Below are 13,003 nucleotides of genomic sequence, written 5' to 3' on the forward strand. Positions count from 1 at the left end.
CCGCGACACTGCTATCACCCCTAGGACACTAGTCAGCCCCATTGTAGTGCCTCGGCACTACAAACTAGCTGCGAAACGTGGAAAACGTCATGGCATGCATACGTGGGAGGCAGAGCGAGACGGTAAGCAACAGCTCCTATGCGTTCGATGACTTCGAAGGTTCCACGGTAACGGGGCTCGAAGTTAGGGCAGCTGTTGAAAGGCGGTAGGTGCTTGCTGCTGAGCCAGACCTTGTCTCCCACCGCATACTCCACTGCTCGGCGCTTTGTACATAGTACTTCTGCTGCCATTTTGCCTTCAGGATGTGACTCTGTGCTCTGCCCTAGCACTGAGAAGACGGAACGATCAAACGTGCGGGCCTAGGCGTGGGTGGAGACGAGCGTTCTAGGCCGCGCAGCCATGGCAAGGGGATGATGTGTGCGGTAGCGACAGGCCCTAATGCCATTCCAGTCTCCCACGAGATGGGAAACCAACTCCTCCGCACTGCGGGAGGAGCCGATAAGAGCGACGAGCGCGCGGAAGGGACTCCGCCGCTTCCGGAAACGCTGTGGGAGTCTGGGTCAGAGTCAACCCTGAGTGAAGAGACTCCGGACGCGACGATGAATAGCAGCAGGAAGTCTGTACAGGCGACAGAAGACGGAGATAGGTCAGACGCGACAGAGATTGTGCCACACTGGTGGAGGGAAACTTGCATGAAAGAGCCTTACGATCAAGGGGGAGCGTTGTGATGTGCGGGTGCGACGGCGGTACTTCGCGTAGAGCTTGTGGGGAGTCCTTGCGAGGCCCTCTTGGACACTGGGGCTTCGAGAAGTTTGATTAGTCCTAAATTGGTCGAACGACTGCAGCTGAAAGTGCGGATATTACCAAGGGAACATAGGTTCACCATAGCTACAGGTGCAGTATGACGCATTGATCGGGTAGTGACGGGATTGACGTTGTGGTGTGGACATACACGTTTTTCCGGGGACTTTCTAGTGGGACCCGTTCCCTACGACTTAGTCTTGGGTTTGGATTGGCTGACGGAACACAAGGTGGCCTGGGACTTCCAGTCTGACAAACTCCGAACCTATGTGAATGGCCAGTGGTGCGAGCTACCAGTCGTTCGGACGGGTGAATCGACGCTGCAAAGCGATAGTTCCACCGTAGTCCACCCTCGGACTCCAGCAGAGCAAGCATACGAGATCTTGGCCAAACAAGTGGCGGGTATGTCAGCCGAGGAGACAGCTGTATTCCTACGCCCGCCGCCAAAGAAGTACAAGTCCCGCGCGAAAAATAAGGCCAAGGCGCGGATAACGTCGCTCGTTCGTCAGGCGGCGGACGATACTAACGATCTCAAGACTCCGTTGCACGGTTTGCACCTCATACTGGCTTTGCCTGAGGCTTGTTCGGCAGTGCCCTTAAGACTCTCGGATGAATGGCAAGGCGCGCTTTGTTGCGCGTTGATAAGGAGTCAACCCACGTCCTCCGGCTGCCGTAGTCCTTTGGCCTCAACCGCCTCGGTTACAGCGGAGAGTGACGAGGAGTCTCCCTGGCCTATGGCAAAACTCCCACACACTCTATTCGACGAATGGATCAATTCAACTGAGGCGCAGGATATTCCATGTGAGGTTGCTCAGGTGCTGCACGAGTATCGAGCGGTTTTCCCCGATACCTTACCTAAAGGCTTACCTCCGAAGCGCCCTCATGATCACCATATTCTCCTGGCGCCTGGAAAACTACCAGCGAGATCCGCAATCTACCGTATGACCCCAGATCAGCTCACTTACCACAAACAGGAGATAGCCAAATTACCGGAATATGGTTGGATTGGACCGACCTACTCGCCTATTTGCTCTCCTACGATCATGGTGGACAAGCGTGATGATGGCTCCAGGGAGCGGAAGATGCGGATGGTTGTCAATTACCAAGCCTTGAATGCGCTTACGATAGCCCCTGATTTTCCAGTACCTCCCATTCCAAGCATTCTGGAGCTGCCCGGAGGCACCAAGTATTTTTCCACCTTGGACCTGGAAGCAGGATTCCATCAAATACGTATGGCTAAGGAAGACCGGTGGAAGACGGCCTTCCGGTCCGTTCTCGGGCTATTCGAGTACCGAGTAATGCCCTTCGGCCTTAAGGATGCCCTCGCTACGTTCCAGGCCAATATTAATGCCTATCTACAACCTTTTTTGGGACAGGGCGTTATTGCGTACCTAGATGGTGTACTTATCTATAGTTCTGATCTCTCTGGGCACGTTTCTCTTCTGCGACAAGTCCTAAGCATTTTTCTTAGACACCAGTTCTACCCAAAATTCCGCAAATGCAAATTTGCAAGGCAAACAATTACTTATTTGGTTTACACCATTTCTCCTACGGGGATCAAACCCGCAGAAGATAAAATCGCAGCCATCCGGCATTGGCCAGAGGTGCTGGAGAACGAAACGCAAGTGCGCCAGTTCCTCGGTCCCATAAATTACTGTCGCATGTTATGGGACTGGACTATGCACACGTTGCCCGGCCGCTGGTTGATCTAACGCGTAAAGACGTCAGTTCCGAATTGACAGAGCTTCATACGCAAGCGGTGCGGCAGCTCAAACAGTGCTTAATCGACTTCACTACAATACAAGCCCCTGACACGACGAAACCCTTCGAGTTATACACAGACGCCTCTGGTAATGCGATCGGAGCAGTTCTGGAACAAGACGGCAAACCCATCGGCTTCCTCACCCAAGTCATGAACCCCACGCAACAGAGATACTCGATCTACGATCAGGAACTCTTAGCGTTGGTCATGGCACTGGACAAGTGGTCGCACTTGCTCCGTGTCTCCAAGGTAACAGCTTACACTGATCATCAAGCTCTCACCCATCTCCAACGACTCCAAGCATCGAAGCCTCTGCGCGGACGCACCGTCCGGTGGCTAGACTTCCTTGCAGAGTTCCCGGATATGCACATCACGTATGTTCAGGGAGCGCGCAATCAAGTTGCCGACGCCTTGTCTCGCCGTCCCGGCCTCTCTAACACCTGCTCGCACGACACACCATCGGGACGGCTGATGCTCGCAACAGGATAGGCGAGCGCGGCTTCCCGCTCTCGCGGTCCGCCTCCCAACTATCGCGAGCTCGCTGGAGTTCGCCCGCGCCGCCCTCGACGACACAGCACGCAGTCTGCGCCTTCCCCTGCGCCACAGGAACCCAACCCAGAGCCGGAACCTCCTACACTTACAACGAAGGCACCCGCTGGTCCCCCTGACGCGCGCCATTGGCCGCAAGCGTACTCGAAGTGTCCTGTCTTTCGCGTTCCCTACGAAGCCGCAGCAAACCAACCAGGAGAAGCTCTGCAAATTGAGTTTTGTAATCGCCAATTTACCTTTCGCTACGTAGAGCCTTACCTGCACATCCGCGTTCATGGACTGTGGCGCATCTGCGTCCCACAATTCCCCAAGTTCCTCACTCACGTTCTGCATTCGCATCACGACCATGTCACAGCCGGCCATCGAGGCCAGAAAAAGACCTTTGCGGCCCTCAGCAAGCACCACTACTGGCCTGGAATGCGTGCCTACACTACCGCTTATTTGAGTCATGTACCCACTGTCGCGCATCAAAGTCCATTAACCAGAAGCCTGCAGGCCTTCAACAGTTGCTCATCCCTTCTCGTCGATGGGCGCACGTGAGCCTCGATTTCATCACAGATCTTCCCCTTACAACGACAGGGCAGGACTCGATCCTTGTCATGGTCGACCCCCTTAGCAAGATGGCTCATTTCGTTCCTGCAAAGAAGTCATTCACAGCAGCAGACACCGTGGAGCTTCTCGCAGACCGCCTTATCCGCTATCATGGTTTTCCAGAGGTGCTCGTATCGGACCGCGACCCTCGTTTCCAGTCAGATCTTTGGAACCAGCTCTGCCGCCGCTTTAACATCAAACGGTGCATGTCCTCGCCCTACCATCCCCAAATCGACGGCCAAACTGAACGGGTGAACAGCACACTGGAGCAGATGCTTCGTACCTATATCCAATTTGACGAACGCGAGTGGGAGCGTTTGCTTCCGGCCTTGGAACTTGCCTACAACACCATAAGTCATTCATCCACTGAGCTCTCTCCTTTCGAGGTCATGATTGGAAAGAACCCATTGACTGCTGCGGACCTTGATATCGTCGGCGCGTTAGCTCCTACGCTCACTCCTTCGGTGACTAAGCTTTTCCGACAGCTCTGCGACAGAGCACAGAGTCACATCCTGAAGGCAAAAGGCAGCAGAAGTACTATGTACAAAGCGCCGAGCAGTGGAGTATGCGGTGGGAGACAAGGTCTGGCTCAGCAGCAAGCACCTACCGCCTTTCAACAGCTGCCCTAACTTCGAGCCCCGTTACCGTGGAACCTTCGAAGTCATCGAACGCATAGGAGCTGTTGCTTACCGTCTCGCTCTGCCTCCCACGTATGCATGCCATGACGTTTTCCACGTTTCGCAGCTAGTTTGTAGTGCCGAGGCACTACAATGGGGCTGACTAGTGTCCTAGGGATGATAGCAGTGTCGCGGCCCCTTGCAGCGACCTGCAAGGGGCCGCGACACTGGAGGGGGACAGGACCCCCCCAATACATGAAAAAATAATAAAAACCGTTAGTCCGTTCTAGTGAAAACGTGAAATGTGCGGAAATCGTGTGGAGACTGGGGCTGGCGATAACGCCGGCACCACTGCGAAACTCCCCGCCTAGGGTCTAGGGGGTAAGCTCCGAGAAGGGAACGAATCGAACAGGGAGATTTGAGACACCTTTTGAATTGTCGTTTTACGACGGAATAAAGCTATAGAAACCGAGAAATGGGGCTATTCTAGGTGTAGTACGTAGACCTGTAGAGGGGCAGGAAACAGCCTAGTCGCAGCAGTAGGCGCCGCGCACTACATAGTTCCTCACCGTCCCCGCCCTCCCGCTTTGGTTCCCTCGGCAGCCGATGCTGCCTGGCCTTCTATCCACGATGCAGCAGGCAATCCCACAGAGGAGTACGAAGTCGACTATACTATGGACCAACGCGGCTCGGGAGATGCAGCTCAGGACCTCGTGAAGTGGCGCGGGATCCCTGAAGATCAAGCTACGTGGGATCCAGCTCATCACCTTACAGGCTGTCCGGCCTTGCTTCGCGCTTGGCGCCGCCGCCAACGAAGACGTCTTCAGGCTCGAAACAACTTGGGTCCTTCCGAGGCGTAGACATACGGGTCCGCCACGTTCCAGCTCCTACAGCACGGGCACCCTCCAATGGGGATGGGGGAGGGAGCGCTGGGCACCGCGTGCGCTCACGACGTCAGCTGTAGAAGAGCACAGAGATTGCAAAGGCAAAAATAATGTGTTTGGGATAGGTCTTTTCAGTCCGATAGGGGGGGAAGTTGTAATGCACAGGCACTACAATGGGGCTGGTTTGTGTCCTAGAGATGATAGTTAGCTAGCGACCTACAAGGGGTCGCGACACTGGAGGAGGACAGAACCCTCCCAGGAGGATAGAAAATAAGAAAAACCGTCTATTAGTTCTAATGAATACGTGAAATGTGCGGAAATTGTGTGGAGACTGGGGCTGGCGAAAGCGCCGGCACCAATGCGGACCTCCTCCCCATAGGGCCTACGAGGTGAGCTCCGAGAAGGGGGCGAATCGATGAGACAGTTAAAAAAACTTTAAGAATTGTCGTATTTCGATGGAATAAGGCTATGGAGACCGAGAAATGGGGCTATACTAGGCGTAGTATGTAGACCTGTTAGAGGAGCAGGAGGTAGCGTAGTCGCAGTAGTAGGCGCCGCGCATTACATTCCGCCTCTGGGTTTGGTTCCGGCAGCGTGTGGGAAGGTGCAGAAGGCAGGCTGCGTCGTCTGGGCCGTCGCGAACGAATTCCAGCGAGCTCCCTGTAGTTGGTAGGCCGACCACGAGATCGGGGAGCCTCGCTCGCTTGTCCTATTGCGAGCATCAGTGGTACCGATGGTGTGTCGTGCGAGCAGGTGTTAGGAAGACCGGGAAGGCGAGACAAGGCATCAGCAACTTGATTGCGCGCTCCTTGAACACAAGTGATGTGCATATCCGGGAACTCCGCAAGAAAGTCTAGCCACCGGACGGTGCGTCCGCGCAGAGGCTTCGATGCTTGGAGTCGTTGGAGATGGGTGAGAGCTTGATGATCAGTGTAAGCTGTTACCTTGGAGACACGGAGCAAGTGCGACCACTTGTCCAGTGCCATGACCAACGCTAAGAGTTCCTGATCGTAGATCGAGTATCTCTGTTGCGTGGGGTTCATGACTTGGGTGAGGAAGCCGATGGGTTTGCCGTCTTGTTCCAGAACTGCTCCGATCGCATTACCAGAGGCGTCTGTGTATAACTCGAAGGGTTTCGTCGTGTCAGGGGCTTGTATTGTAGTGAAGTCGATTAAGCACTGTTTGAGCTGCCGCACCGCTTGCGTATGAAGCTCTGTCCATTCGGAACTGACGTCTTTACGCGTTAGATCAACCAGCGGCCGGGCAACGTGTGCATAGTCCAGTCCCATAACATGCGACAGTAATTTATGGGACCGAGGAACTGGCGCACTTGCGTTTCGTTCTCCAGCACCTCTGGCCAATGCCGGATGGCTGCGATTTTATCTTCTGCGGGTTTGATCCCCGTAGGAGAAATGGTATAAACCAAATAAGTAATTGTTTGCCTTGCAAATTTGCATTTGCGGAATTTTGGGTAGAACTGGTGTCTAAGAAAAATGCTTAGGACTTGTCGCAGAAGAGAAACGTGCCCAGAGAGATCAGAACTATAGATAAGTACACCATCTAGGTACGCAATAACGCCCTGTCCCAAAAAAGGTTGTAGATAGGCATTAATATTGGCCTGGAACGTAGCGAGGGCATCCTTAAGGCCGAAGGGCATTACTCGGTACTCGAATAGTCCAAGAACGGACCGGAAAGCCGTTGTAGTGCCAGGCACTACAATTGACCTTCGTCGCCACCCCTCGAGGCTTAGTAACGCGAAAGGGCATGCATAATATAGAATAATTTAAGGCATAAGGCACCATTGGATATTAGGAAATCATAAAAGGGAATAGAGTGCTCGCTAGCCAGCACCGGGTATGGGGCTGGATGCGAGGTTGGTGCCGTGACTCAGGCACTGACCCTCAGCGAGGGTCAACAGTCAGTTCTATTATTTTGGGTTTTTCTCACCTCTCAATAATATGAACTCAGTTGTATATGGCCATTTAGGGTATACAGCAGTAGTTGGCGGAAATCATGGATTTTAGATAGTAGATGCAGAGTGTGCACTTAGCCAGACTAGCCCAGGGACCATACGTAGTAACAGTGTAGGCCAGCTGTTCACTACAGCCGTCTTCCAACGGTCTTCCTTAGCCACACGTATTTGATGGAATCCTGCTTCAAGATCCAAAGTCGAAAAATACTTGGCGCCTCCCAGCATCTCTAGAATGGTTTGAATGGGAGGTAGTGGAAAATCAGGGGCTATCGTAAGGGCATTTAGAGCCTGGTAATTGACAACCATGCGCACCTTCCGCTCCCCGGAGCCATCATCACGTTTGTCTACCATGATCGTAGGAGAGCAAATAGGCGAATAGGTCGGTCCGATCCAACCGTTGTCCGATAATTTAGCTAGCTCCTGTTTGTGGAATGTGAGCTGATCTGGGGTCATAGGGTATACTGCAAATTTCGCTGGAAGTTTTCCAGGCACACGTAGAATATGGTGATCATGAGGGCGTTTCGGCGGTAATCCCTTAGGTAAGGTATCGGGAAAAACCGCTCGATACTCGTGCAACACCTGGGCAATCTCACATGGAATATCCTGCGCCTCTGTCGAATTTATCTATTCGTCGAACAGTGTGTGCTCGAGTTTCACCATAGGTCAAGGGAGACTCCTCGTCACTCTCTGCTGCCACCGAGGCGATTGAGACCAAAGAAGTACCCCAGCCGGAGGACGTGGGTTGATTCCCAATTAACGCGCAACAAAGCGCGCCTTGCCATTCATCTGAGAACCTTAGGGGCACCGCCGAACCGGCTTCGGGCAAAGCCAGTATGAGATGCAAACCGTTCAATGGAGCCCTGACACTCCTTGTATCAGCCGCCGCCTGACGAACGAGCCACGTTTTCCGTCCCTTCGCCTTAGTCTTCGCATGGGACTTATACCTGCTTGGTGGCGGGCGTAGGAATATAGCTGCCTCCTCGGCTGACATACCCGCCACTTGTTTGGCCAATATCTCATATGCTTGCTCTGCCGGGGTCCTTGGGTGGACTACCTTGCAGCTTTGCTTCACCAGTCCGAACGACCGGTAACTCGCACCACTGGCCATTCACATAGGTTCGGAGTTTGTCTGACTGAAAATACCAGGCCACCTTATGTTCCGTCAGCCAATACCAAGACTAAGTCGTAGGGAACGGTTCCCACTAAAATGTCCCCGGAAAAACGTGCATGTCCGCACCACAGCGTCAATCCCGTCACAACCCGATCAATGCGTAATTGTTCACCTGTAGCTACGGTGAACCTATGCTCTTCTGGAAGTCTCCACACTTTCAGCTGCAGTCGTTCGACTATTTTAGGACTAATGAAACTTCTCGAAGCCCCAGTGTCCACGAGGGCCTCACAAGGACTCCCTGCGAGCTCAGCGCGAAGTACCGCCGTCGCACCCACACAATACAATGCTCCCCCTTGGTCGTAAGACTCTTTCGTGCAAGTCTCCCTCCACTAGTGTGGCACAATCTCTGTCGCGTCTTATAGCCGTCTTCTGTTGCCTCTGCAGACTTCCGGCTGCTATCCGTCGTCGCTTCTGGAGCCTCTTCATTCAGGATCGACGCCGACCCAGGCTCCCACAGCGTTTCCGGAAGCGGCTGAGTCCCTTCCGCGTGCCCATCGCTCGTACTAGTTCCTTCCGCAGTGCTGAGGAGTTGGTTTCCCCACTCAAGGGAGACCGGAGTGGCACTAGGGTCTGTCGCTACAGCACACATCATCCCTTTGCCATGGCTACGCGGCCTAGAACGCTCGTCTCCAACCACGCCTAGGCCCGCATGTTAAATCGTTCCGTCTCCTCAGTGCTACGACGGGTGGGCTCCCTACTGCTCTTGTCCTCCGGCTCGGTCCGGCCTCGTTCATACGTACCTCCGGCTCGGTCCGGCCTCGTTCATACGTAGGACAGTCCCGAGCATAGTGTGCCACACCGCCACACTTTTTGCATATTTCCCCTGGACGTTTGGTACGTTTCCCCTTGCTGAGGCAGACAAGTGCCAGATGTCCGCGACCCTGACACTCATAGCAGTTCGCGTGGGCTCCCCCAGGTCGATTTTCAATTTCCTGGCGCCGACTAGGTCCATTAGCTTGGATAGCAGCCCTAATGGCTCGATTGGTCTTCCAGCACACTCTGCTTGGGCTCGTAGAGCCGTGCTGCGGCTGTCGCCGCTTGTTCCCACGATTGATACTTCACTTGCCCGTTATTGGTTATTAGAAGATGGGAGGTTCGTCGGTAGCCCGGTGCAGTAATAGTCAGCGAGTTCGTCGGGGGCAAGACCCGAACCACGCTCCGCTACAGCCGCAAACCAGTCCGAGTATTCCTTCGGGTTACCATTCCACCGTACTTTAGCCAACTCCGTTAACAATTGACTCTGCGACATTGTTTTGTCAAACCGCTCCAAAAGCCTGCGCTGTACTGTCGCCCAGTCGCTCAGGTCGATAGTTCTCCGTAGATACATCCAATACGTTAGAGCCGGGACCACAAGGTAGTCAATAAGTGCATTTCCCCACTTGCGCGGCTCCAATCCCATCTGGGTGTACCGGCGCTCGATGCGCAGCAGCAAGGCCTGCATAGTGCTGCCGTCTTCTGGTAGTATGGGAATCGTTGCGCCCGATTCCACATTCCCCCCTCTAACAGTTCTTATCACACTCATAGCGGACTGGAATTGGTCCCACATGACGAAGGGAGTGCCCCCTGGCATAACGTTGGTCATAGGCGTCACCTGCGGGGACACCTTCTTATGCCCATGCTGCCGCTCTGCCACGGTGGGCTTCGGAGTACCATGGCGATGATGGGCCGGCGTCCCGCTCGGCAATGTGTTGACTGACATTGTAGAAGTCTCCTGCTGTGTGGGGCCGACAACGCGTCCGTTGCGGAGATGCATCCCTTACCGAGCGAAGATATCTAGGTGTGAATCATTAAAACATAGTATTTCTACTCCCAAGCCCGGAAAGAACAAAGATTTCTTTCCGGAACAGCCCGCAAATGCAGTGCACAGCGCCTACTGCTGCGACTCCGCTGCTACCCGCCCCCTCGAGCAGGGGCCTATGATTATCCTCTAGCTTCGGCACATTTCCTTGAAACAATAGCCTAAATATAACGAAGTCCAGTTTTTTATAGTTTTCTAAAAGCTGTTTTCTTAAAATCCTCCCCACTTGAGGTTCTCGCCTCCTAGGCCCTGTGGGAAGGAGGCCTGCACTGGTGCCGGCGCTATCGCCAGCTCCAGTCTCCAGGCATTTACAGGCACCTCTAGTCTATGCATGTTAATTCGCAGACAAATTTCCTTACTTTGATCCTAGGAAGAGGGTCCTGTCCTGGCTCAGTGTTATGACCTCTTGTTGGTCCCTAGCTGGCTATCTTCTATAGGTCCCTATTGTAGTGCCTGTGCACTACAAGTGGTGCGTGTTACCAGTCGTTAGGACTGGTGAAGCAAAGCTGGAGCGTGACAGTCCCACCGTAGTACACCCAAGGACTCCAGCAGAGCAAGCATAAGGTACTGGCCACGCAAGTGGCGGGTATGTCAACGGAGGAGGCCGCCATATTCGTGCGCGTGCTTGTCGAATGCCTGTTGGAAGGAATACTGTAGTGGCCAAGTGCCTTAGAGGACAATGCACTTTCGAGTTGGAGTTTTCATTGACTACTTGCCTCATATTGCCACCCTGCGCAGCTCTCGTAACGCCTACAGCTAATGATTCTTTCAGCAAGTTCTTGTAAAGCGGATTGGCTTCCTCGAGGCATAGCTAGAATGCCTGTTCTACAGGAGTTGCAGTTGGCTCAGCTATGCGTCCTTCTCTAGAGTATGCAAATGTTTGGGAGTCGCTTGTTTTAGAACCCCTAGGCACTAGGTTTTGTTTTGGCCTTACTGGCTTAGCTCATAACACATTCAAGACCTTCAGGCAGGCCATGCCAGGAAGCATCACGCTGCGCCTGTGGTGTCGCGCGCACTTAACATACTGTTCCTTTGCCGCACTACGTGTGTTCAGAAGAGGCCTTTGTTATTAAGTTTATTAACCACGATAGCCGCTTGATTCAATCCAGTTGCACTCTGTTCATTCTCATTTTCGTGGCGACAAGAGATTGAAACGCCTGAGCTTTTAGCTCCCGTTCATTACGTAACTGCAGTGCGGTAATTCCCGTTGCTGGAGGCCTCATCATCTAGTAGCCTCGGCACGACTCTTCTTTATACAACGCTTAGCTATGTGTTGTTCGCCAGCGGGGTTTCGGTGATACAGTGCATGTATGCATATAGCGCAGAATCTACCTCAGCATCAGCAGAGGGCATCGTAAGTTGAAAATTGACACTTTTAGGTGTCTTAAAACCCAGATCTCAGATAACAGCTGTGAATTAGAGGCAGTAGAAGTAGACCGTCTCCCGTCCTTGTGAACAGCTGGCGAACACGAGCCAGTGCTCAGGTCAACTCCGCAACACGCACCCTTTGCTTTTGAATCCTTGAGACACAGCTGAATGAGCATCTTTTGTTCAGGCAGATGAGTGCACAATACAGCCTTGGTTATGTAGCACTCGATGCGATAGCCGTTCAATAGAGCCATTCGTTTTTTGCTGAGTTAATGCTGCCACCCCTTCCTCAAGTGTCCTTTGTTCTAGGAGGCATTGCCCGTGGGTTTACCCGCTTTCTACAGATAGAAACTTTTCGTGGCCTGCTTGCCTTGTCGAGGAAGCGAAGGTGCGGTACAGGCATGCTTCACTCAAGGGTGGGAGGGTGGCCACACCGTCGCAGCTAAGTTAAGACTTCTGCGCGGATCCATGCACCAAAAGTTGCCTTAAAAGTAAAGAAAAAAGGTCCATGCATTTGCGGGTACCCTGTACATAGCTTACTGCTCGCACTTTAAGCCCGTCCTTTCAGTAATCCAAGCTCGTCCCGGGAGACGCGCCTCTGCCCAGTCCCCTGAGGCGTGCCCCCAGCAGGAAATGCCCACAAACAGTAGTAACAACTAAATGTTTCACACAGGAAAAAATGTATTGATTTACTGCTGAAGCTAAGCAGAGGGTTACATCAAGGCGTTTGCTTCTCGCGTACAGCTACGCCAGGCCGGGAGCGTACCGTGGGGTAAGCCTTTTCGTTACCTCCGGCATCGAAAGAAATGCCTTATGTGAGGCAGGCTTGCGTTTCTATAACTGGTATCATTGGCTACACACTTTTGCAAACATATTTGCCCGTAGTGTGAGCTTGAATGGCACACATTTGATGAACAGCAAAAGAACAACACTGAACATTCCACAACAGCAGCGCACGCCTCGCTGAAGCTCGCAACAGGTCCCACTATAACGAGCTGCGTTGAGACCACGTACTCTGCACGTTGCTTTGTAGTACTATAAGCCGTTATTTACCTTCACATTCATGACCGGGTGTAGTGCCAGGCTCAGCAGTCAGCCCTACACGAGATTCTGGATAGTCTTGCATGCATGGAAGCCGCCGCAGAGGCGTTGGGTGACAACTGGAAAGTCGTTTCGTGTTTGAATTCGAAAGTGACAAATACAAAGGAGAAAAAGGGAAAGGGAGGCGCATGGAGCGTCTTCTCCTTGACCTGTACCTCGCGCCCGTACCACTGCGGCGACCCCGGTGTGTATGCATCGCTGGCCTTCCGTTTGTTTTGTTTAAGCATCAAGAGTAGTCACTTAAGTCCACAGAGAACTCTGCATGCAATGTCTCTGAGTTGGATCCAAGAAACGAGGGGCCCCAGCATCCTCCACTGATTGACCTGGCGGGAAAGGGGCCCTAATTGCATGGGAAACGTGCACAGCGTGGACCCCAAAACTGATGCATG

The 13,003-nt window shown here is 53.2% G+C and overlaps 3 protein-coding genes across 3 annotated transcripts; all 3 read right to left on the reverse strand.

Annotated features, from left to right (window-relative positions):
- Positions 1 to 3,090: 3,090 nt before the first annotated feature.
- Positions 3,091 to 3,475, reverse strand: ETH_00031275 (uncharacterized protein; the record flags this gene model as incomplete). The annotated part of the gene is made up of 2 exons (XM_013378255.1): positions 3,091 to 3,282; positions 3,371 to 3,475. The coding sequence occupies 2 exons, from the start codon at positions 3,473 to 3,475 to the stop codon at positions 3,091 to 3,093; spliced, it is 297 nt and encodes a 98-aa protein (XP_013233709.1).
- Positions 3,476 to 5,719: 2,244 nt separating this feature from the next.
- ETH_00031285 (OSJNBa0061C08.12 protein, related) lies at positions 5,720 to 6,493 on the reverse strand (the record flags this gene model as incomplete). The annotated part of the gene is made up of 1 exon (XM_013378256.1): positions 5,720 to 6,493. The coding sequence occupies one exon, from the start codon at positions 6,491 to 6,493 to the stop codon at positions 5,720 to 5,722; it is 774 nt and encodes a 257-aa protein (XP_013233710.1).
- Positions 6,494 to 9,416: 2,923 nt separating this feature from the next.
- Positions 9,417 to 10,100, reverse strand: ETH_00031290 (uncharacterized protein; the record flags this gene model as incomplete). Its single annotated transcript, XM_013378257.1, has 1 exon — positions 9,417 to 10,100. The coding sequence occupies one exon, from the start codon at positions 10,098 to 10,100 to the stop codon at positions 9,417 to 9,419; it is 684 nt and encodes a 227-aa protein (XP_013233711.1).
- Between the last annotated feature and the right edge of the window lie 2,903 nt (positions 10,101 to 13,003).

This window comes from Eimeria tenella, genomic scaffold (assembly GCF_000499545.2).
Source record: "Eimeria tenella Houghton genomic scaffold, Eth_scaff8, whole genome shotgun sequence".
Lineage (NCBI taxonomy): Eukaryota > Apicomplexa > Conoidasida > Eucoccidiorida > Eimeriidae > Eimeria > Eimeria tenella.